General features: G+C 41.4%; 2 protein-coding genes across 2 annotated transcripts; both read left to right on the top strand.

The window, feature by feature from the left end:
- The first annotated feature begins 1,750 nt into the window (after positions 1-1,750).
- Positions 1,751-17,595, top strand: erbb3b (erb-b2 receptor tyrosine kinase 3b). The gene is made up of 28 exons (XM_020635129.3): positions 1,751-2,082; positions 4,324-4,478; positions 4,567-4,753; positions 5,086-5,211; positions 5,315-5,377; positions 5,559-5,677; positions 8,991-9,132; positions 9,310-9,423; positions 9,512-9,629; positions 9,717-9,790; positions 10,635-10,725; positions 11,241-11,443; positions 11,586-11,718; positions 11,832-11,925; positions 12,392-12,549; positions 12,637-12,693; positions 13,353-13,494; positions 13,591-13,710; positions 13,851-13,949; positions 14,165-14,350; positions 14,430-14,585; positions 14,686-14,761; positions 14,864-15,010; positions 15,089-15,186; positions 15,274-15,450; positions 15,543-15,614; positions 15,831-16,125; positions 16,270-17,595. Exons 1-28 carry the CDS (start codon positions 2,001-2,003, stop codon positions 17,160-17,162), a joined length of 4,377 nt encoding a protein of 1,458 aa, XP_020490785.2. The 5' UTR covers positions 1,751-2,000; the 3' UTR covers positions 17,163-17,595.
- Positions 17,596-18,402: 807 nt separating this feature from the next.
- pa2g4b (proliferation-associated 2G4, b) lies at positions 18,403-24,968 on the top strand. The gene is made up of 13 exons (XM_020635128.2): positions 18,403-18,615; positions 19,971-20,099; positions 20,188-20,293; positions 20,397-20,466; positions 21,325-21,417; positions 21,506-21,569; positions 21,663-21,741; positions 21,823-21,901; positions 21,990-22,123; positions 22,738-22,832; positions 23,510-23,637; positions 23,841-23,894; positions 23,992-24,968. The coding sequence occupies exons 1-13, from the start codon at positions 18,528-18,530 to the stop codon at positions 24,049-24,051; spliced, it is 1,179 nt and encodes a 392-aa protein (XP_020490784.1). The 5' UTR covers positions 18,403-18,527; the 3' UTR covers positions 24,052-24,968.
- The last annotated feature ends 1,047 nt before the right edge of the window (positions 24,969-26,015 follow it).

Here is a 26,015-nt window from a genome sequence, read left to right as displayed (position 1 = left end):
GTCAAGAGAAGTTTGGCACAATCAGGTAGTTTCCCTGTGGAATCGCTGCACTCCACAGAGAGTCATTTTGTCTGAGCCAATCAGAAGCCTGTTTAAGGGAGAATGCTGCTGTGTCTCCAGGGGTGTGACAGCAGTATGTGGGTCAGAGCTGCTCCCGGGGCCACCAGCCTCCAGGGCCCCCTGCAGGACCACTACAATAAGCAGCCCCAGGGCAGATGCCATAGCTGGGATTCCCACCCGTAACCGGGACGCCTTCGACCAGGGCACAGACACACTGGCAGCAGCCCCACAATCAATTCATCAATCTCTTAAAGGAGTTGCAAGCGCAAAAGGCCACAGCAGTCACCCCCACGGCTCGCCTTGGAAAGGACAGGGCCACCAGGGTGGTCACTGAGGCTGACACCACGGTGGCGTCGTCAAACTGCCCGACTTTGCAGACTCTATGAAATCCTCAGGTCTTTTTGGAGGTCACTTTTCTTGACCTTAAAACAGAGAAACCCTGAAGAGAATGCAAGCAGCAATCACAAAGATGTGTTTGATATCAGTAAATCTGGATTTCCATTGCAAATGTCTTTCACTTTATTCTGACACTGACTGCTGTTTATGGAAACTGACTCCAGTTGTGAAATGTATTTTGACCTACTGAGAAATGTTGCTTTTAAAAAAAAAAGTTTTCCATCATTAAACATTTTACAAATCTGAGAATAATACTAAAAGAGATTTGAGATTATACTTAAATATGGGTCATAGAATATTAATAAAGTAGAAACTGATGTGTGCACATCCCACAGGCTCTGCAGCAGCTTTAATCCTCAGACTCTGTCTCCTCCTGCTGGACACAAAAGTGCTGCTTGAAGGAAGTTTGAAGTTCAGTTTAATATTACAGACATAATCAAATGTATTTTAATAATGCTTCAATGGAAAAATGACTTGTTTCTTTACACCTTGTCATTCATCATATCATGAGTTTTGACTATCATTTCCATAAATGGCTTTTCCCAAACAAACTACAACTGTGCAAGCCATCGCTGTCTCCCACAAAACAAGGTTAGCAAGACATCTGTCAGAAACAGTTACTGATTAGCATCCATCAGTGAGTGTCCATCTTTTCACTCGCAGCTTCATGTTCAGGAATCTTGCTTGCTATGAGGCAAATCTTCCTCACATTAAGCATGTTCTTGTTTTGGGTTCATAAGTCACTTGAACATCTGACAATGTGCCCATTGTGACACACTGCTCCATACGCATCAAAGTGGTGATTAACCAGTTGACAGGGGTTGGGAGGGGGGGACAATACTGCTCTTTACAGGGGAAACAGTGCAGCCACTCACAGAACTGGGGGCTGACTAGGAGACCACAGCACAGCTTCCACACACTGCAGCTGACAGCCAACATGAAGCCAAAATAACTGCACAGAATGGGACATATATGATGTTGCACAAGAGGTTTAGATCTTCTTCTTTTTTGCCAACTAAGTCTAATTTTTCCTCTTTTTTACCAATTTTATTCATTCATACCAATCACACTAAAGTAAATAGATATGATCAAGTTGTGTCTTTATTAAGTAGCTTAACTTTCTTTTTCTTTTCTTTTTTATGTTTTTTGTATAGGTTGTTCAGTGCAACCCCAACTGCAGCGGGAGGGGGGGGGGGATAGACGGACCGATCTCTGATTGGTTAATAAATCAGGCTCCTGGCCAATCACGTGTCTCTCTCTGGGAGGGAAAACCCGTCGTCAAAATAAACTGCCACTTGTTCGTAGTAAACAGTTTAGCAGTTGGTGCAATTTATATGCTCATTTAAGTTTTCATTTCTCCTCCACTTTCACTTCTTCAAGATAGAAGACTTTTTTTCATTCTCATCTTATAGAAACGGAGCCTGGAACCAGGGATACATTTTCTTTGAAAACATCAAGTCCTTCCACCATATCTTTGATCGTACAAAGGACTACCTGAACCTGCACGATATGATATCATTTCACTAATTACTTCCGGCTTCAACATGATCCAGTTGTGGCGAGTCATATTGTTTTGTGTGACATCTGTATGGAGGCTACAAACAGCATCAGCCCAAAGCCACGAAGGTAAGGGAATTTATTGTTCCATATTTCAATCGCGTTTTCAATGTCAGAATTTCATGAACTCTGTGAGAGAGACGTGAACCAGCTTCTAGCTTGTATGAAATGATATAGTCTCAATTAAAACAGTATAAGAGGAGGAATAAAGATCACTCATGCTATCTGAGCTTAAGAGAGCTACATTTGATAAACTATCTACCCTCATCTCAACTTTCCTTTGATTTGAATCACACAGAATTTACTGTACTTTCCTCCCTGAGTGCTTTTTTACTGTTAAAACGGAGCTCCGAACAAGGCTCTTAATGTAGCAATATATCACTATTTTAGGCTGCTAGAGATAAATGAGAGCTACATTAAAGTCCTAGAGGAGACAGGACATTAATGTCAACTGGATGGCAATGACCTCGGTCGAAAACAATAAATAAAAAAAACAGCTGGAGAACATCTGGTCCTGTTCATGTGGATGTTTTTTTTTGGTACACAATGAAATTCTTTTCAATTTGAAATAAAACACAAGGTAGGTGTGCCCTATTGAAAAGGCTATAGGCACTCAGTGGAGCCCTTATGCCCTGCTGATCTGTCACATAACCTTGGCCCCTACTGGCCCCAAGACTCAGTGAAAACAGAAATGCAGTGAGGGCCAGTGCATCACGAGTGGGCACCTGCCTTCACCAATGTTTTGTCAAGTTCGGCCCACGACACCTCAGGAGGCATGGCAGTAAGCTTGGGTATTCCCAAAGCCACCCCCTCCATGCTAGCTTGAAAAGCAGAGACATGAGTCTGTATGAAGATTTCAGGAAGAGGGCAGGGAAGATAGAACCAGGGTGAGAAGCCTGTTTGGACGAGAGCTCACCCCTGCATCCCACCCCAAAAAAACATTTTTTAAAGATGTTTGAGGTGTGCAATCATGCAAGTGCATGCATGGACATTTTAATTGTCCAAATAGTAAGAACTATCAGGCATTTCTGCAATGAATGAGCAAAATCATGAAGGTATGGATTATTGTTGTATCATCACAGTTGTTTTTCAGCATATAATCCTCGAAAATATTTCATACAAATACATGCAACAAGCATCAAAGCTCAATTTTACTTCAACTGGAAGACTCTGGAATTATCCTCTGCATGTTTCCAGTGCAGACAGGAAATATGACTTGTGTTGACTGCTGCAGGTGTGTAATCTTTGTACACCATGTCCAGTGCCACAGTTTTTGTTAGTCCGTACAAGATGGTGTGTATGTCTCTTTCCGTTCACGATATTTCCCGTCCCTCTGCCAGAATGTCCCACTCACACAAGCCCCATTATCTGTTGGTATGATCTCAGCAACGCAGCCCCGTCAGACACACACACACACATACACAAAAGCACTGTCTGTCACTGCATCACTCTTCACTCACTGTGACACACTGTCCACATTTATAACTTCATCACAATGGGGCACTTTGTGAGAGAAAAGCTCTGCTCTCCTCGACCCTTGGCCTTCTCCGCCATCAGCCTCTGGCCTGGACTGCTTCATGTAGCAGGGTTTCAGTCTGCCTACTTTTACTCTGCTTCACATCCAACTCTGCACCCAACACAGCAGTAAACAGAGCGCCAGGAAGACCAAGCCCTATACTGCAGAAACAACAAATATCCCTATAGCACTCAAATATTCCCCATCTGGTCTCCTCCATCCAATGTTTCTGCATGTTTTAGATCCTTAACCACAAGTCATGCATTGATTTATTTTCTGCTAAAACTGTCCATGGCATGCTATGTTTTGGATATTTTTCCCCCCTAGCAATTGGTTTTGATTAATTGCTCATCACATAGTAAGCTCTTCACGAAATATGGACACTGTGTGCATTAACCTTTTACAAAATCACATTATGGCTGTATTGTAATCTAATGAGATTTGTTGCAATATCAGTGTAACAATGACACAACATGATACAGATTTTATATGTCCCTTGATCTTTTGCACAGCTCAAATAAGAGTCAACAGTCTGTGAATTGATTTTATAGAAATAAACAGAAACTAACTAAAAGTTCATCAAAAAACTCAAGGTGTAACTAGCAAAAAGGTTAGCAGTGATATAAAGTACATGTGGTAGAATAAATAAATAGTAAATGAACATGCAAACCGCTGGCATTGTCCTTAAACATTTAATATTCCAGTAAAGGTGATTGAAATAAATGTAACCTTTGGACTTCAACTTGTTTTCTTTCACTTGTACTAACGTGTGTTTTTCTCCATATTTAAATCAGTGGTGTGTCAAGGTACGCAGAATGGCCTGAGTTCCACAGGCTCTCAGGAGAACCAGTACAACCTGACGAAGGATCGCTATACTGGCTGTGAGATCATCTTGGGAAACCTGGAGATCACCCAGATTGAAAGTAACTGGGACTTCTCCTTCCTAAAGGTCAAACCTCATCTTCCTCTATGTTTCATTTTTTTTAACCGATCTTTATGTACAAGTAGTAGATGTGTACTCCTTTTTTCCCCTACAGACAATCCGCGAGGTGACCGGCTACGTACTCATTGCTATGAACCACTTTCAGGAGATCCCTTTAGGGCAACTACGAGTCATCAGAGGAAACAGCCTCTATGAAAGACGCTTTGCTCTCTCTGTCTTCTTCAACTACCCCAAGGACGGCTCCAACGGTCTACGGCAGCTCGGGCTCGCAAATCTGACAGGTAAAGAAAAACAGGGGAACAGATGCATGCCCAACATACTCCACTTGAGAGGTGTACAAGCTCCCTAAATTGTTTTAAGGCACCAAATGCATTCAAAAAAAAACCCAGACATTAAAAAAAAACACTGCACACTTCGCCCCAAGTCGCTCCCGCTGCTGCGTCAAAGGAGTATGAATGTGTATGATTGGAATGAGTTAATACTGATGGACACTTTACATAGCAGCCTCTGTGTTTGTTGTTGTCTAAAGTGTTAGCTGTTAACTTTTCTGAAAGGTATCCTGTCCATGCTTATTCTCTGTATTTTACATCATTTCTCAACCATTACTTCACAGAGATTCTGGAGGGAGGAGTGCAGATTATCAACAACAAGTACCTGAGTTACGGTCCCTGGATCTTCTGGCAAGATATCATCAGGAACAACAGTGCTCCCATTGACATCCAGTACAATGGAGAGAGAGGTCTGTGATGGTGTTCTTTTTATTATATGCCCAAATTATCTGTAATTGTCTCCTCCCTATAAGCCTTTTGTGTCTGCCTTTTTTTAATCTTTCTTTCTGTCAGGCCCGTGCCACAAATCTTGCGGCGATTACTGCTGGGGGCCAAATAAGGACCAATGTCAGATCTGTGAGTGCCCAATTGTTCTGATTTTCTCTCTGTGTTTTATCTCTTCTCCTTCTCATTTTCTGCACAGAATGCCTCTCTTCATACACAGAAATGAAGAGAGAGACACAACACACACACACACACACACACACACACGTACATCGGTGACCTCTGTTCAACCAGCCTCTCCTCTCTGTCTCAGTGACTAAGACGGTGTGCGCTCCGCAGTGTAATGGCCGCTGTTTTGGGACGAGCCCGAGGGACTGCTGTCACATAGAATGTGCAGCAGGATGTAAAGGCCCTCTGGACGTGGACTGTTTTGTGAGTACTCTCCTTTAGCCTCTCTAAGGGAATCTAGTGATAACACGCTTTGCAAGATACAATGATAGTGTGATATGGAAATCCCCTTACAGATTCTTGAACCACCCACTCTCAACCCACTTTACTTGTTTCTATTTTAATCATTGTGTGGTATTACAGCTGTGCAAGGTCTACAAAGTTATTTTGCTCTTTTTTTGTTGAAGCACCTGGTCATTTATAGGAAGATGGAAAAAAGCAAAAGGACAAATATTCCTTTTTTAACTTTAGTCTATTTTGTGCCTCCCTGATTGTGTTTTTTTTATTTATTTAATTACATAGCTTAAAATGATCATAACTACAGTCTTAGGTTACTTTCAGAGTAAACAAGGAGGACAGAGGATGACAAGTGTAACACTCAGGATACAACATTTTGTTTAAATAAAATATGTATTTAAAAATAATAAATGATCAAAAAAGGCAAGATGTAACAAATTAATGTGTACAGGGCTAAGGTACAGTTCGACTCTTGGAGCTGGTGGAGAATTAACTAAAACACACGACACAGAATGTTGGTAACCGGTTTTGTATTTCACAATTTTCTATTTTTTACAAATAACAAGAAACACTTGAAGTTAATCAAGGAAAAAACCCACAATTACATAAAAGAAAACAGGCCTTCAGTTCACAATTCAATTTCACGATTACTTTACAGGCACCTTTTACCCTCCATAAATCTGACCATAATCAATACACTAAACATTCCCAACTATAGCAATTATAGTTTTTCAGATAAATCCGTGCCCAAACACATTACACTTACTGCAGTTATAGTTATGTGTGTGCAGAATGTCTGATGAGGATGCTTTGATTGCACCGACTGGTCTGGGTTTTTTGATGATGACAATGACCTGGACAGTATCTTGGACAAGGTCACTTGTTATATTAATTACTGTGCTAAGTCTGTCATCCCCTGCAAGCAAGTCAAAATTGACCCCAATAATAAACCTTGGGTGAAAAGGGAAGTTAAAGCTGCTATTAACAGGAAAAAATATGCATTTTATACTGGTGACAAAGAGAAGATAAAAACTGCTCAAAAGGAGCTGAAAATACTGATCAAACAAGGTAAACGTAAATATAAGGAGAGGGTGGAGGGACAGATGTCTAATTATAACACAAGGGGCCTTTAGAAAGGTATGAAATCTATCACTGGCTATGGGACCAGTAACTCTGGCTTCCTTGGGTCAGAGATTAATGTAAATAAGTCAAACCAGTTCTTTGCCAGGTTTGACTTCTCTTCTGCTCATGAGAACGTCCTCTCAACTCTTGCACAGAGTAGCTAGATGACTGTAGCTCAGCTATTGTTATTAGGTTATTGTTATGAGGTTCGACAACAGTTAAAGCGCCTTAATGCCAACAAGTCAGCAGGCCCAGATGGTGTTCATCCACGCACCCTGAGTCTGTGCTGACCAGTTGTGTTCAGTCCATCATCCAATTTTTTCTTTGTCTTCTTCAAAAATTCCATTAATGTGGAAAATGTCCTGCATTGTGCCCATTCCCAAAAAATCAAATGTAAGCAGCTGCCTTATTAATCTTACACCCATAGCCCTGATTTCACACATTATGAAATGTTTTGAAAGGTTTGTCCTGGGTCACCTGACTAAACAGGTATCAGCATTTCAAGACCCCTTGCAGTTTGCTTCCAGGAAAGGTGTGGGAGTTGATGATGCATTACTTTACAGTCACCTGGAAAAAACAGCTAGCTCAGTTAGGATTATGTTCTTTGATTTTTCCAGTGCTTTTAACACCATTCAACCACATGTTTTAGCAAACAAATGAATCGATTTTAAATTACACAACACAACTATTTCTTGGGTCTTAGATTACTTCTTGTCTCGACCTCAGTTTGTCATGCTTGATAATTAAAAGTCAGACATTGTCCTCACTAACACAGGAGCTCCACAGGGCACCGTGTTATCTCCGTTTTTATTCACACCCTACATTGCTGACTACAGGCATGGTCAGGCGTCCTGTCACGTCCAAAAGTTTTCGGACGATACTGCACTTGTGGGTCTACTTACCCAAGGCAATGACACTGCCTACAAAAAAGAGATTGACTCTTTTGTCAGCTGGTGTGATGCAAACTTCTTAAAACTGAATGTTGGAAAAACAAATGAACTTATGATAGATTTTAGAAGAAAAAAGGACGAGGTCTCCCCAGTGATCATTAAGGGTCAGCAGATCGAGACTGTCCAGTTTCATAAATACTTTGGTGTCTTCCTGGACAGTAAATTGAACTGGAAAAAGAATACTGATGATGTTTTCAAGTCAATACTTTTTTTCTTAAGGAAGCTGAGATCCTTTGAAATTAGCAAGAGTCTTCTTTATGTTTTTTATCAGGGAATCTTGGCTAGTGTCCTCTTTTATGCTGTGCTGTGTTGGGGTGGCAGCATCTGTGTGGATGATAAAAACAGGATCAATAAGCTGACTAAAAAAGCTGGCTCTGTGATTGGCATTAGCCCAGACTCACTTGAGATCACTGTTCATAAGAGAATGAGGACCAAACTTCAAACTGTTTTGATCTGTGAAGACAATCCTCTACATGGTGTTTTTAACGGACTCCGAAGCTCCTTCAGTGAGCGACTAGTGATGCCACAATGTTCCACTGAACGGCTCAGGAGGTCCTTTGTTCCTGCAGCAGTCCAATATTTGAATGAACATTTTTAGTTGTGTTTCTGACTCATGGCTGTACATGATTATTCAAATGGTTTCAGTGGTGTTTGTTATTTATTTACTTGTTGTGTACTGTGATGTACTGTCAATATTGTTTGTTGTGTGTATGAATTGACGAGGTGACAAATGAGTTTCCCCGCTGGGGATCAATAAAGTTTTCTAATCTAATCTAACATTTTCTAATTAGCACTACTTTAGCTAAGGCAAACATGATTAAGATTTGACCTACACTTACAGAAAATACAAAAGATCACTGAACTCCATTAGATTCAAACATCAGGGAGGCAAAAATGTGGGGTATAAGATTTCCTGGCTATCCGTAGAATACTTGTTGGGATTTTTCTCTCTCTGGGAAAAAGTTAGTGTACATGCAGCTAAAACTGTTACATTTTAAAGTTTTATTTAGCAAATAAAAACAGCTGAAATATTAAACAACTATTCAAACATTGACATTTATTGTGTTAACATGAAACACCATTTTTATAGAATCCTCTAATACGATTTATTTTCTTCAGTTACACAGAATGACTTTTGGTTTTAGCCAAGAAATGTTCTTGTATGTAACCATCTGGATATGTTTGTGCATTTGTGTGTTTGTGTATAGGCATGCCGTCATTTCAACGACTCTGGAGCGTGTGTGCCTCAGTGTCCGCAGACTTTGATCTATAACAAGCAGACGTTTCACATGGAGACCAACCCGAACGCCAAATATCAGTACGGCTCCATCTGTGTCTCCCAGTGCCCCAGTGAGTGACAGATGTTTGTTTATTTGTATGTGTGTAACTCTTTGGAACATCATTTGACTTCCCTGTGTCGTCATAATATTCTCAGCGATGAAATACTTGCGGTAGACGTGACATTATGCTCGGTCTTAAATATTCTGATTGTTCTGTCTCTCCTGAACTTCGTCAACATCTTTGCAGCTCATTTCGTGGTGGACGGTAGCTCCTGTGTGAGTGTTTGTCCTCAAGACAAGATGGAGGTGGAGCGAGAGGGTCACAGGGAGTGTGAGCACTGCAGTGGACTCTGCCCAAAAGGTTGATAGAACCAAACATTTTCTAATAACTCTTACACTGCCTTTATCTCTCCCCTGAGCTTAATGCTAGTGTTTGGTGTTCCCTGCAGTGTGTGAAGGTACGGGTGCTGAACACAGACAAACTGTAGACTCCAGCAACATCGACAGCTTCATCAACTGCACCAAGATCCAGGGCAGCCTCCACTTCCTGGTCACAGGGATTCTTGGGTAATAGGCTTTAGCGCCAGGTGAATCTCAGCCGACAGTGTTTTACAGTGTGCTTGATATTATTGTTTGTTTTTTAATTCTTCATAGTGACGACTTTAAGAACGTCCCGCCTCTGGATGCCAAAAAATTAGACGTTTTCAGCACTGTCAGAGAGATTACAGGTTTGTATTTACTTATAAGTTTCAAAGTATTCCAGTCACTTTGAAATTGATTGCCTTTCCTGTTCACAATTCAGTGACAGGTTTTAAAGGAGCAATCTGTAACTTTGACACATAGTGTTTAAAATGGGTACTGAAGTCTAAATTCAAAACATTGGAGAGAGCGGTCTCCCCCTCCTCCCTAGAGTCGCTGTGCACATGGGTTGCCATGCAGTGGGCACGGACGCTTCAGTCTTTAACAAGCTCTGCATTAGTCTAGAAACCTTCCTGCCCTCTTACCTATCCACATTATTTAAATGCAGCGCTGATATTTATCCTATTTTCACCATGTTTCTGGTTGTGGAGCTCAAATGCGGAGGCTTTTTAGGTCGGTAGTTAGCTTGCCTTCTTCCAACACCGCATCTCCTGTTGGTTTGCTGTTTGCCTGGCAAACCGAGGGGCATCCAAAACAGCCGTGTGGGGGTGCCTTAAAACCGCCCGCCTTCCCTGGTCAAAACAAATCAATCAGCACTGGAATCAAAACTTAGGTAGCCATACTGGCTGCTGCATTGTTGACTGAAAAGCCAGCACTTCAACATAACATCTTTCCTTAATTATTTAGTGGATACCTTCTTCGAGACAGGAACCAAACAAAAACGAAACGTTTGTCCTTTGCACATTTATTAAATTTGCCTTCTTAAGTCGTTCTCTGAGAGCAATCACCTCCATTAGTGGAGTGGCTGAAGTGCAAGAGTTTCCTTCTACCATGTTTCCTTAATGTCAGATGATATGGTGAGGTCATTTTATTTAATTCAGTAGATATGTTACATATTGGTCCTTTAATATAGTCTCCTTGTTTTACCATCAGATATCCTGAACATCCAATCATGGCCCAAAGAACTGAATGATCTGTCTGTTTTTTCAAGTCTGACAACCATTCAGGGGAGGTCACTCTACAAGTAAGGCTTAATGTTGTTTATGTGATTATCAAGACAATAAACATGAAGGATAAATGGAGTTTCCTTATTATATGAAAAAGCCTTTAAAAAGCACTAATTAACAGTTTTATATTTCCCCCCTTTAAATGGAAATGCTTGCGCTATTGGCTGAACTAATATCTTTCCATATTAGATGTTAAGTTTGTTGCATAACCATGTGTCATCCCTGCTCTGTGGCACACTCCACACTCCTCTATTTGTCTGCTCTAAGCTGCTATCTGCATTCACACGTCATGACAAGGTGCTTTGTGCACTCTCTCTTCTCTCTCTATGCTTCAAAGCTGTGAACAGGTAATTGTGAGTGTGATGCCTATAAAGACAGACCCAAGCTGCAGCATGCCATTTTGCTTAAAACTATTACATCATTTGCAGAAATGTTTCATTTTTGAGTTACTGTTATTCTTTTAGTTCTAAATCTAATGTATATTTCTGTATTCTTCCCTCTTATCATCCTCCTTCTAACACATTATCTGAAGGCGTTTCTCTCTCATGGTCATGCACATCCCCACACTTACCTCACTGGGTCTGCGCTCGCTCCGTGAGATCAGTGATGGCAGTGTTTACATCAGTCAGAATGCCAACCTCTGTTACCAGCACACTGTTAACTGGGCGCAGCTGTTCAGAGGCCGCAGAGTTCGAGTCAACAACCTAAACAACAACAGGCCACTGGCAGAGTGTGGTGAGGCTCCTATATAATCTACATTTAATTTTGTCACTTTATATTTTCATTAGTTTTAATGACATGTAAAAAAAACAAACATACAGTATATATCGCTGCAGCAGTTTCCTGAATCTTTCCTGCCATCTGTGTGTGTGTACAGTTGCAGAGGGCCAAGTGTGTGACCCGCTGTGTTCAGACTCAGGCTGCTGGGGTCCGGGGCCCAACCAGTGTGTCTCCTGCAGGAACTACAGCCGACAGGGCACATGCATTAGCAGCTGCAATTTTCTCACTGGGTCAGTGGATACATTTATGTGTTGATGTCCTCACTAATGCTTTTCTTTTTTTTTTTTTAACTGAATTTATCTATCTTATCTAACTTTATATTTTTGGAAAATTGTGTTCCCAGAACTCCGAGAGAATTTGCCCAACCTGATGGTGAGTGTGTTGCCTGTCATAAAGAGTGTAAGCCTCAGAGCGGGAGAGCCAGCTGCACTGGACCGGTAATCATTTTCTTTTTTCTTACACTGTAGCTGAATGCTTTTGTATGAATCTAGATTTCATTTGGCTAATAATATTTGGGGTCAAGACAAAAAAACAAAAAACATATCCTCAGTAACAAGTCTTTTGTATAATTTTCTGTATTTGATTAGATTTTTACAGTCACACCTACATAGGTGTACATACATAGGTAATATAAAATGTGGATAGCGGGACGTGTCACTCTCCCTTTAAGAAAAATAAATCAGAAATATTTTACAGTAAGTGCTTGTTTTCCTGAACCCAGGCTTACAACTGGGAACAAGCTGAGAACAACTTAATGAAAAAATATTTGGAATAATGTCTAGACATTATTTGCTTGATGTCTTATTATATGTCTTGATTCATTACAGTGTAGAAAGTTTCATTGTATTCTATGCATAATGTCTCTTCCTATGTCGCCGTTTCTCCCATTCCTCTCTGTCTTAGGGTGCAGACAAGTGTGAGGCATGTGCCAACCTTCAAGATGGTCCTTACTGCATGTCCTCTTGTCCTACTGGAGTGAACGACGGTCAGAGGGGCCTGATCTTTAAATACCCCAACAGAGACGGTTACTGTGAACCGTGTCACCACAACTGCACACAGGGGTGAGACTGGACTCAAAATATATGTGTGTTTATATTTTCATTTCTCAGTGACTGTTGAAGATATAATGATGTTTTAAAACGTTACAGATGCTCAGGCCCAGGATTAAAGTATTGTTTAAAGGCAACAGGACTGGCAGTGAGTAGGTAAGTGTTTCCCCCTGCTGGTAAACATAAAACACTACACTGCAGGATGTTTGATCTATCAAACTGGGGCACATTTCAGAAAGGAGGTTCTACAATCTCTGAGTCTAGCCCTGAACTCTGAGTCGAATTATTTTCAGATGGGAAACTCTGAGTCTCCAGTCTGAACAGCTGATTTTAGTTGGTTCAATCAGTTTTGGGTAGGTTCACTCGGGGTTCAGCATACGCACCAAAACAACTAGCCCCTATACTACAATTCACCATGGCAACAGGTGACAAAAAAAGAGTCTCGTACTTTACCCCCTCTCGAATAAGAAATCCTCATGGGGACATACAGCAAGAATAAATAAGAGAAGAAAATAGGAACACTGAAAATGATGCAAAACATCTTGAACTTTCTATCCTTTGCAGATCTTTAACTTCCCATTCATTTGAGTGAAGCCAGCAAATGTGCACATACCTGTGAACACTGAAAACATTCCTGAGAAGCTCTTTTATCCTGTAGAAATCATTCACAAAAAGAGTACAATATAAATCTGATGTGAAGTAAAAGAAGAAACTGTGGACCGTAAATCTAATGGCTAAGGATTTGACTCATAAAATTGTACCGTTAGATTGTTTCTTATTTACCAATTTGGTACTCTCTCTGCTACCCTCTGCAGTGGTCAGATCACAGGTATAGCTTTAGGTGTCCCAGCTTGCTTTATTTTCTGCCTGGTGTTGTTCTTCCTGGGCCTGCTGTACCACCGAGGCCTGGCCATTCGCCGCAAGAGAGCCATGAGGCGGTACCTGGAGAGTGGAGAGGTGAGACTTCCAAGACCATCCAGCCTCATTAACTACCATATGCAGCGAGAAAATAAGTAATGCGGGAATTATTCTTGTTTTTTTTTTTTTTGGCAGAGCTTTGAGCCACTGGGTCCTGGGGAGAAAGGTACCAGGGTTCATGCCCGCATCCTGAGACCCTCAGAGTTGAAAAAGATTAAAACGCTTGGCTCAGGAGTTTTTGGCACAGTGAACAAGGTAATTATCATCCACTTTGTAATTTTGGAAAGCTAAAGGTTCATTATTGATTATAGTTTTAGTTTAAGAATAGCTACACGTTTCCTGTTTTTGAATTTTTTGAATCTCATGCTGCTGCTGTACGTTTAATTGTGTTGAAGGGTTTTTGGACTCCAGAGGGAGAGACAGTGAAGATCCCTGTGGCCATTAAGACCATCCAGGATACCTCAGGCCGACAGACCTTTACTGAGATCACTGATGTGAGAATCTGAGCTTCAGACACTCTTTAAAGTAGTTTAAACCTCTGAGAAATAAGCATTAGCCAGGCATGTAGCAAAGAAGAAAATAGAAATGTTTGAATATTAAGAGAGATGTTTGTAACTTGTAAGTGTGTAATGTTATTTAAAATTCCCACTGCAAGACATTACATCATAGAAAATGTATATATGGTTTGTATAACTTGCTTTCTATGTAGCATATGCTGTGCATGGGCAGTCTGGACCATCCCTACATTGTGAGGCTTCTGGGCATCTGCCCAGGTCCCACTCTGCAACTTGTGACCCAGCTGAGCTCACAGGGCTCCTTACTAGAACACATAAGGCAGCACAAGACCAGCCTGGACCCCCAGCGCCTCCTTAACTGGTGTGTGCAGATTGCTAAGGTGAGTGAATGTGAGTTTTTTTTTTTTCATTTGAGCGACTGTTAAAGGACATACAGAGTATTTATCATGTGTGTCTTAGGGTATGTACTATCTGGAGGAGCACTGCTTGGTCCACAGGAACCTCGCTGCTCGCAACATCCTGCTAAAGAACGACTACCAGGTCCAGATCTCTGACTACGGTGTGGCAGACCTCCTTTACCCCGACGACAAGAAATATGTCTTTACCGACACCAAGGTTTTTATGACTCATCAGTTAACTGAAGTCCTGTTGAAAAGGTTTTCCCTGTAATAGAATAAATCAGTACAGCTTGTCGGCAATCTGTCTCCTTATCCAGACTCCCTTAAAATGGATGGCCCTTGAAAGCATCCTGTTTAGAAGATACACTCATCAGAGTGACGTTTGGAGTTATGGTAAGAGGCTACGTGCCAATATCCAAATTCCCCCTGAAAGCTGCTGTCTGTGAATTTCACCAGAGAGGTGTTTCAAATGTGTGCGTATCTCTCTCCGGACAGGGGTGACAGTGTGGGAGATGATGTCATTTGGAGCGGAGCCATACGCGTCTGTGCAGCCTCAGGAAGTGCCAAGTCTACTGGAGAAGGGCGAACGACTGTCACAGCCCCACATCTGCACTATAGATGTCTACATGGTCATGGTTAAATGTAGGTGTGAAAAGACTTTCCACCAGTGTGCACGAACAGACACAGACCAGACGTGATTGTTGAAATTCTTCTTTTCAGGCTGGATGATCGATGAAAACATAAGGCCAACATTTAAAGAGCTGGCCAGTGATTTTACTCGCATGGCAAGAGACCCACCTCGATATCTAGTCATCAAGGTGACGCTTTAATCATCATTTTTAGTGAGACAAATCCTCTGGTGCTCACTTTGACCTCAAACCCTTCACTCTTGTGTTATTCTGCAGTCGGAGGGCGCAGAAATGGTCACAGGAGAGATCCATCGAAGAGAATCAGAGCGAGGGCTTCTGGAGGCAGCTTTTGAAGACCAAGATGAGGAGGGGCTGGAGGATGGTTTGGCTACTCCTCCTCTCCAACACTCTCCATCTTGGAGTTTGTCTCGGTCCAGGATTCATTCTAACAGGGTAATGAAAAATATCAAGATCTGAAACATTTGACGACCATTCAGATTGGATCAGGAAGTGGCAAACAACATTATTTCCTCCATCATTTGCAGAGTGGCACCTCTCAGGCCAGCCCAATTGGGTACCTACCGATGACCCCGAGCCCTGTGGACAGCATCCGCCAGGTATAACTGACTCACATTTACATTATGAAAGCAAAGCTATATTTAGCTCTAACCCTCTTCATTTTGCAAGTAGCCATAGTCAAATACATTTTGCTGCCCGTCACTGTCAGTATAACAGTAGGGAATTCTGGTCTAATAGTGTTGTTTAAAAATAATAATAGGATGAATTTGAATGAACTGCTGCATCAGTCCCAAGTCTCTGCTTCTCCATCTCAGCTGTGGCTTCAGAGGTCTCGACTGAGTTCTGTGCGGACGCTGCCAGAGAGATCAGAAGTCAGGGGCAGCGGCAGAGAGGCAGAGCTGCGTGAGGAAGGGTTACAAAGTGGGAGTAGTCTTCACAGAGCCAGGTTTGGCTCAGAGAGGGGAAATCCTCGCATATCCATCAGCCGACACAGAAAACTCTCGACGGCATCGAGTCCATGCTCGTATAAGGTGTGGACAGCAGAGGACGAGGAGGAGGTAGACCACTATGGTTATGTCCTGGCCGGGTCACCGGTTACTCCAGAGAGAGGTGAATAATCAGCAGTAAGATAAGAGCATGTTGACTGATCAGATTTTTTTTTTCCTGTTGAATATGGCTGATACATGTATTTCATAAGGATATGTAATCAAGGCTTCTCCCTCTTTTCTTTTCTCTCTACACATTCTGTCACAGTCTGTAGAGTCTCTCATTATGGGCCAAGAAAACCAACACTCAAGGATAATCTGTCTCTCACTCAGGAGTATGAAATCATGAGCAAAGAGTCTTCCTCCAATAGTGTGGTCTTAACACAAGCCAATTCCCCTGGTCCTTCAGTGGCACCTAATCCTAAATCTTCACCTTTACCCTCTCCAACCTCCATGGCTCTAGTACCTGTAGAGCACCAAGCACTAGTGGAAACTCTTGCTTCAATCGCACCTTTAACGAACAGACAAGAAGAGGAAGGTTGTAAGGGAAGTGTTGCCGATCAAAGAGATTCCGCAGAGGAACATAATCTCTCTGGAGACTCTGATAGCAGGATCCGAGCTGTGGGTGACCAAGGAGATGAAGCCCAAGGGATAGGCAGGTATGAATACATGGATATCAGGCGCTGCAACTCTAAAGAGGGAGAGGATCAAGCATGGGAGAAAAGTGGGAGTCAAACATCTGTAGCTGTGACAGAGGAAACAGACCAAATGGTGGAGGTGTTGAAAAAGACGCATAAGGAGGAAGAAGAGGAAAAGGAGAAGCACCACAACACAAATAAACAACCACTTCAGGGCGATCTGAGCAGTACGGTCATACCCAGGCCAGATGTGCTTACAGCTGGAGGAGAAAAGGTGGAGGAGTATGAGGAGATGACCAGACTTGGAGTGGTGCCCGGTGGGTGGGAGCAGGCAGACTACCAGAACCTCCCAGTGAAGGGGAGGACTGTTCCTGAGGAGACGTGCAGCGGCAGGTGTGCAGGGATCGGGGGATACATCAAGGTGTGTGCTGGCATGGGGGAACATGGCAGCAACACATCTTTTGACAACCCAGACTACTGGCACAGCAGACTGTTCCTCAAGCCAGATGCTGTACGTACCTAATAATGTGGCCTGGGACTGAGACTGTTCTTTAGCGCCAGTAAAATATATTGGAACTTCTGTATTGATTTTCTGCTTTTTTTTCTTTCATTTCTTGCATCCAATAAAGCTAAGGTATTCAATGAATCTACAAATGAAAGTCATTCTACTGTTTTACACAAGAAAAACATGAAAATGTAAGTTGGTTGAAATATGAAACAATGCTGTTGCAGTCAAACAAGTGTTGTTTGCCTGTGAAATGTTATGGTAATCAATTTCTGCAGTAAAAGCAGGAGAGTAAAGGGAACCTATGTACCTATTATTGTCAAGAAATAGTTTGCTTGTGTATTTTGAATTAGGCCTAAGTTGAGGTGGCTATGTCCCATTTTGACAATTTATTATAGGCTAACATGAAGTAGAGGCTATATAAATTGAATAAATACAACTATTTTGCAAATGCCTTTGTTGTCACTGATTTGTTAGGAGCTCACTTCTTTTTCTTCTATACTGTCGCAATGTTTTCTTACCCCAAAACTAAAAACAGTTGATTTTTGCACATATCCGGTAGACTACTATGAACTGTAAAAAAAACCGAGATGTACGTAAACCTAAACCACCTAAACGCGTATGTGACGTATTTGCGCGCGAGACAGATCAGAGATTATACAGAGCAGTGAGATGGACTTCCGTATTTTTCCGTTTTCGTGCAGACCTCGGGTAGTTAATGGGCTTATGGATCGATTGACTCAGCAAATATTTTCCAAATAAATTAGAAAACTTCCAACGAGAGACTACTAAGCGATTGAATGTATCACGACCAACATTAGATAACCTTCATGAATGAATAGATCAGTTTTTCTATGTTTATTTCATATATGCTTTCTTTGATAGTATTTGTTCCCCAGACTTATTATTTATGCCTTCAATGTAAATCCTGCGTAATAAAATAATCCTCAACATTTTCTATAATGCAGTCTCTTCCTCCGTCATATTTCAACTACTTGTCACGGCCTTTATAAAGAAGCCTTTTTTTTGTTTATTTGTTTTTCTTGTTCATAAATGTTATATCGATTTGCGGCATAAATCCGCATTTTACTGGCCAGACTATCCACAATTTAAATTCCATTAACGTATTTTTAAACACCTAGATTTGAACACCACTCCCTACTACAAAGCGCCACGCAAAGGCGCGGTGAACTATCTTGACCTGCGGAGTGACTCTTCGGCAGCAGGCGGGATCTAGTTGATCGTAGGCTGCGAGCCGTAGTCGGGCGGGCCGGTGCAGAGAGCAGCGTGGTTCATCCTGTGACTGACTGACTGACTGACTGACACCCGCCGGGGGAGAGAAAAAAAAAAGTTACTCTTGAGTTCGCGGACACACTGCCCAACATGTCTGGAGATGACGAGACACAGGAGCAGACCATCGCCGATGACTTGGTCGTCACCAAGTATAAGATGGGTGCCGAGATTGCGAATCGTAAGTCGGACGCAGCTTCATCGGGCATGTTTGTATCCGCGTAACGTTAGCTAGCAGTGTCAGCTAGCCAGGCAGCAGCTGTGCCATGTGCTGCAGCTGTTGCCTACGCGACTTCTCTCAAGAAAGCGTGAAAGCGTTGTTTAGTTGGAAGGAAACATGTGTCTATCTGTGTGTTTAATCAGACCTTTGTTAAATTTAAGTCGTTATTTGTTATTTGTTGCTGTCACGTTAGCATGAGAGCTAAGTGTTAGGCTGCTAGCATTGTGGCTGCAGCTACCGATCTAGCGAGCGTTAGCTAGCCGTGAGTGCTAACGTTACAGATAACAATGACAAGTGCAAAATTGAAAGACGCCTTTCGGGGTTTGTTCCAACAAGTAGAATAGTTGACATTTAAATGAATACGTTGAACTAAACTCAAATCGGAACGAATAATTTTGCATCTCTTGAGAGTTTAATGGAAACCTGGTTGTTCCTAAATGTTCACATGTGAAGTCATGTAAAGAGTTTTGCGTACTACAATTCACCCACTCGTTTATCTATTTTTAAATTACGTCATTTACTAAATTAATGGATTTTAAACTAACCATGAACAAACAAATAATAAGTATTGTCATGTTTTTTTTTATTTTTTCCATTTGCTCCTGAAGGGTTTCGAGTCACTCTCATGAGTCATTCACACCTGTCACCTGTTCAACCTTAATATTTCCATATTATCACTGTCAGTCTGTAGAGTCATCAGGTTTCCCTCCTGCCGACAAGTTAAACTTTTAAGTCCTATGTTACCTATGACTAGTATTTAATCTCAGAAAGTGTACTTGTGGTGTAAGGTCATCAATTTGATGTTTTTCCTTGTGTAAGTCTGTCAGAATCAATTTATTAGTAATCCTAATCCTATTAAAAATTCCCACAGCTCAACATCAATTTGCAGTAAATGGTCATTTTCATTCCATTATTATTACTTAGAAGTGAAAATAATTGAATGCAGTGGGTGCTTCACAATCCATTGCATGTTTCAGCTCTAGCTAGTGTAATATCATCTTAGTGAAATGATTTGATCTCGTTGTAATATGGCAGCACGAGTCACGGGTCAATAAAATAAGCCTTTTAAAAGTGGGCAGGTTCATGGTTACTACACTTTCTATCCAAGGTGGTGTCACTTGTTCAAAAAATAGGAATTATGGGAGGTCACCTTGGTCAATTATAACCTAATTTAATGAAAGATGATGAACTGAAAGACCCAGAAAATGGTCAACAGACTAATTACTTAGTGACAGCCAAAAACAATATACATCGTGTTCTTCAATACCATTTTCACCACATCATGATGTCTCTTCTTTTTTTTTTTTGTCCTGCAGAGGCTCTGAAGACGGTGGTCGGGGCAGCTTTGGCTGGAGTCTCTGTGCTCAGCCTGTGTGAAAAGGGAGATGCCTTCATCATGGCAGAAACTGGGAAAGTCTTCAAAAAAGAAAAGGAAATGAAGAAAGGTAAGTCTTGTTTGCTGCTCTCAGCACTGAAAATAATTGTCTCTGACTCAGCACTTCATTGTTCACTCTCTTTTTTTTTTTTCCACAGGTATCGCTTTTCCTACTTGTGTGTCGGTTAACAACTGCGTATGCCATCACTCCCCCCTGAAGAGCGACCCTGATGTCATACTGAAGGATGGGGACCTTGTCAAACTGTAAGCTACCAAATGTATTCCTGCCGATCCCGAGTATTAGATCAATTCTGGGATATTTAATTTCACCCTCTCTTAATCTTTTTTGGGGTATTTTTGTTTACAGTGACCTGGGTGTGCATGTCGATGGCTTCATCTCAAACGTGGCTCACAGCTTCGTTGTAGGAGTGACCAAGGTAAGTTACTTAAAGAAAAATAAATAGCTGCACTTTGGTGCCCATTCCCACAAGAGCCATGTTTTCTAGGGTGGATGTTTGAACAATTAGTGCAGACCACTCAAAATGGAATCTCATTTCGACAGAAGAGCATAAGTTTAGCTGTGCTTTAGTTAAAAGAGCAAGACAGAAGCAACCGCATGGCTGCAGAGGAACTTTTTTTTTTTTAAGAGGTGGTGGTTATGCCTTTAATGTAGAGATAGGATGGTGGATAGACTCAGAAATCTGGGACAGAGAGCCACAGTTCGGACCTGAACACCAGTCTGCCTCTGAATATGGGGCGCGCTAACTAACCACTAGGCCCCCAGCACCCCGGCTGCAGAGAATTTAGTTGTCAGTGAGAGGAGGAGGAATTCTTCACTGTTCATAGTTCAATCATTTTTGAGCAGGAGCTGAATATTCCAAAATAGTCCTCTCCACTTCTCCCTTCCAAAACAAAAATACATGTGAAGAAAACCTGTTGAACACCCTCTAAGCAATTAAATGTTGAAAACCATCGTTCTCCCAAGGTTTTTGGTGTGGCCTCAGGGACCAGTGAACAGATGTTCGGTTAACTCAAGCTCAGATTGTTTCTCTGGTGTCTGATGACTAATGACCATCAGGTGTCTGAAGGTTCACCTCGCAGGTCATTTTGAGACTCATGTAGGCTGATTTAGTGAGTGTTGTGGCGCTGAACTGAAGACCGGAAGGAACAAAATCTGACTTAACTTATAAAAGTTTGAGTTGGGAACATTCCTTAAGTTTTGTGATGTCAGTCATTGGTAGATCAGTATTTGTTTTTTTTCACCTCTTATTAAAAAGATCCTCTTGTGTCTTTAGGAAAACCCTTTGACTGGACGGAAGGCTGATGTTATCAAAGCAGCTCACCTCTGTGCTGAGGCTGCTCTGCGTCTTGTTAAGCCAGGAAACCAGGTAAAGTCTCCGACCATGATGACCACTGATCAGACGGCATCACAGTTCACACCTCTTCTAATAAACGTTTCTATGTCTCTTCTGTCAGAACACACAGGTGACGGAAGCCTGGAACAAGATCGCTAAGTCATTTAAGTGCTCCCCTATCGAGGGTAAGTGAGTTAACACCTTCAAGCTCCAATGCCTTACATTGGCTAAATTAAATTTGACATGCTTGACTCACTTTGTTCCTTTTTTCTGTACAGGCATGCTGTCCCATCAGCTCAAACAACACGTGATTGATGGGGAGAAAACGATCATCCAAAACCCAACGGACCAGCAGAAGTGAGTTCACCCAGCCAGAGATTTTCACTGACCTGATGAGTGCGAAACCTTTGGGTGACCTTTTTCACTTTGTCTTTGTAGAAAGGACCATGAGAAGGCCGAGTTTGAGGTGCATGAGGTGTACGCAGTGGATGTACTGATCAGCACTGGAGAGGGAAAGGTGAGAGGCAACTGTGTTAGATAAATCCACTTCATTTTAAAAAGTCTCACAAAGGCAAGGTTATTCATGTGTCTGGTTTTGGATTCAGGCAAAAGATGCCGGTCAGAGGACCACCGTGTACAAAAGAGACCCCAACAAGGTTTACGGCTTGAAGATGAAGGCTTCTCGGACGTTCTTCAGCGAGGTGGAGAGACGCTTCGATACAATGCCTTTCACTCTGAGGTAGCGTCTCTTTACTTCACATCTGTTTCATCACTGTGGTCATTGCACATAAATCCTGGGGGAAGCCCTAGGCAGACATGCGTCCATACATGTTATTAAGTTCATTTCCATGTGATGAAGAGTAACAGTATTTTCTGGTTGTTTTTCTGGAGATCTCAACTTTGTTTTATCCCATATCCCCAGAGTTGCAAAAGCACAAAACAAACATAGAAATAGGTAATGGCAGCATGTCATGTCAAGGTCTGACCTGTCACAATGAACAGCCTTATTGTTTAGTATTCTCGATCGTCAGAAAATGTCCCATTATCACGAGAAAACAAGCTTTGTCATGTCAAGGTAAGCACAGAGATGTATGGTAATATGGGAAAACCAGCTTTATCTTAATTACTGGAAGGAAAAAGTCTTGAGAAAACAACTGAAATGAACTTATCACAGGGATACCAGCATTGTTATCTCAAGATAATGCGATCAATAAGTCCAGACCCGAAAGAAAACATCTGGAAATCTCTTGGGTGGATTAAATCATAAGTATAGATGCATATCTGCTCAGGGCTTCATTATTATCCAAAGTGTCACCCCTGATATTTTCTTATCTTCTGTGTTCATTTTCTCAGAGCGTTTGAGGAAGAAGGCAAGGCCAGGTTGGGCGTGGTGGAGTGTTCCAAACATGAGCTGGTACAGCCGTTCAACGTGCTGCATGAGAAAGAGAGTGAGTAGAACACTACGGGAATGATTCATGTGCATGAAGAAATGGGTTTGTTTGTACATGAACTAAAGGAAGTAAGGTATAAAAATGTCAATTTATTTTTAAATGGTAAAAAAAATGGATCCCTAGAAAGAGAAGTTATTGCACAGGTAGTACTGGTAACAAAAATGTGTAACCTCATCACGGCGTAGTTTAAAATAGTTGACAGAAAACCTTTGAAGGGTTGTTAAATACGGTCCTAAAGTAATGCCAGGTAAGTTCAGTGTTATCATGTCTGATAACCGTAAAACACATTTCCTTGATGTATATCATTGTGACAGTAAAGTCATTTTCAGCGTACCACAGGCCCCTGAGAGCGTAGCTTGGCTGTGCACGGGGGACCCTGTAGGTCATATATATATTATTGTAACTTTAGCTATTGTTGCACAAAAACTAAAACAATGCAAATGTGTTATTGTTTGCTTATTTTTGTGCTATTTCAGTGTCAACAAGAATCAGCCTATGCCTGTCTAAATAAGCAACTCCAAAGAAAATAACTTGGACCATGCATTTTAATGATATGATGTATCATGAAATGCACTACAACAAGTTGTTCACCTGGTCTGGCCTTAGATACCTGGAACATTTGATGAACCAGTATTCCACTGAATGTCACTCATATTGCAACTTTCAACCTTCAGGTGAAGTTGTCGCTCAGTTCAAGTTCACCGTGCTGCTCATGGCCAATGGACCTCTGCGAATCACAAACAGCCTCTTTGAGCCAGAACTCTACAAGTCCGAGCATGAAGTGGAGGACCCAGAGCTGAAGGTACAACATGATTGATGGGTGGATATTGCCTCCCATTCCGAGAATAAACTACTGGACCAACACGGCTGCTGGAGCATGCTGTTAGCTGACTAAGCATTCCACCGGCAATTATTTATTGATGTATGATGTGATGTGCCCCTGCAAGATTTTGAAAGTCATTTTTGTCTACTTTTTTTCTCCCCCCCCCCCCCCACATTTTGAAGGCTTTGCTTCAGAGCTCAGCCAGCCGTAAGACTCAGAAGAAGAAGAAAAAGAAGGTGAGTTACAGGGCTGTGCATTTAATGTTAATGAACAAGAAAACATCTGCAAATTTCTGATTTCCTTTCAATCTTTTTTTTTTTTTTTTTTTTTAAGGCTTCAAAGACTGTTGAGAGCGCAACTGGACAGGCAATGGAGACTGACGCTGCAGAGTAAATTTCTGACTGACATCTGAAGGCCCAAAGAACAGACGTCACCAATCCCTCTGTCCCAGCTGTCTGAGGCACTTGCGGGTATAGCCGCTGTGAATACCTCTGAATCTAATTGATGTCAGTCTGGGATGATGGTGCTCCTAAATTCTGTCACTCCACCTAAAATACACACAATGCTCATCGTTAATAAATCTCACAGTCCTTCAGACATCCTTATTCTGTTAATAGAGGACACAACTCTGCTAAAAATATTAAAAAAAGAAGGATGTGTTGTGTCCGGGCATTAACTCACTGGAACATCGAACCATTTGACCGACCTTGGGCCTTTGTCTACCCCCCCTTAGATACAGTAAATGAAATGAAAAATAAAATACAGAGCAACCAAGAATGATGACTGCACAATACTCTTGTCAGTGTGATTGTGTAGGATTTAAACATCTTCCTAGAGGTCATACCTCTATAGCCATGCATTTTGAAATGTGTGTGTTAACTTGTGGACTGAAATGTGTAACACCTGTCTTGATCTTTGGTGTCATATGACATTTACACAAGTTAAGAGGTTGACATCATCAGTAATTATTACCGGTGATTTCAGCCTAATTTCCGCATTTATACAACTCTTGCTAAGGTCCATCTACTCGTAGATAGTGTATACTTCACACAACTACTGTAGGTTTACTCGGCTAACAGTGTCTAACATTTCTACGATTTTGAGTAATCAATATAAATGACTTTCTTTTTTTCAGTTGAGGTCTAACTCCTGCCAAGGGTTCAGCATTCAGTCTTGTAATGCCACCACTGAGTCTGACAGTCTGTGTTTACATAAAGAGTCCGTACCTGTTAGATATATGGATGCTTTTGTAAAACATATCCCACTTTCAGAGACTATTTTTGGAAACATTAAAAAGCCACCTGACATCATTTTATTGGTTGTGTGTTTCAGCTGATTGTCACGATGAGTGAATGTGTTTTTATGATTCTGAAGAGTCGCCCTTCGCAAGCTTTTTCACTAATTGCATTTATCAGAAGTCAAATGAGGAATGTGGGGAAGAATACTAACACCCTCCAAAGAAGTGCAGACTCATGTCTGACAACGTAATGGTTTGGTACAGGAAGGGCTGCAGCCTGGATTTACAAAAGTGTATTAGTTCACTTGTGTCTTTCGCTATCAACCTTAAAGAGCCAAAGGATATGTTTATATAAATAACATACAATTTCAGGAGATGCTTTTCAGTTACATTTGTCCATTTTCTCATGAAATCCTAACATGTCATTTTACCAAACAACTACACATCCATACATGTATACACACCCTTTCCTTCATACTTACATTAGATAGACATAAACTTACTTACATGCATATAACCACACATATGGCAGCCTTCACATCGTTTTTCAATCCTTTTTCCTTGATTGACTAAGAACTTCTGCAAACATATTGGTATTTTTCTATACAATAGACAAGTACATTTAAAGTAAAATAAATTAAATTAATTTAAAAATAAAAATATTAAGAGGTGACTAGAGCCCAGACATTATCTGCATCACTGGTGCCCATTTTACATCAGATGTAATCTGGCTGTGATTTTTTCCATGATGAAAACATTTTTTTAATCCCTGTCTCCAGTTGACTGAGTTATGTTGGGAGGCTGTGGTTTCAGCCAGGATGCTGTTATTGTTTTCTTTGCTATTAATAGCAAAATTGTAAGCAAGGAAATCAAGTCTCTGTCCATGTTGGTATCAGGAGCTATACCTAAAATAAAGAGTGAAGGATCCAAGATTAGATTGATGCCCAGAATCTGACTTATTTCTTCCAAAAGTCTACAACTTTTGGGCAGTCCCAAAAAATGTGTGTAAAATCCCCCACTAGTCCACATCCCCTCCAGCACAACTCAGAAGTACTGCTGTATTTTGAGGTGATGGATGGGGTGTTAAAGTATCGCATTTTGACTTTCCAGTCAAACTCCC

The sequence above is a fragment of the Labrus bergylta genome, chromosome 12 (assembly GCF_963930695.1).
Source record: "Labrus bergylta chromosome 12, fLabBer1.1, whole genome shotgun sequence".
In the NCBI taxonomy this organism is placed as follows: Eukaryota; Metazoa; Chordata; class Actinopteri; order Labriformes; family Labridae; genus Labrus; species Labrus bergylta.
This window is presented reverse-complemented; position numbering and strand designations above follow the sequence as displayed.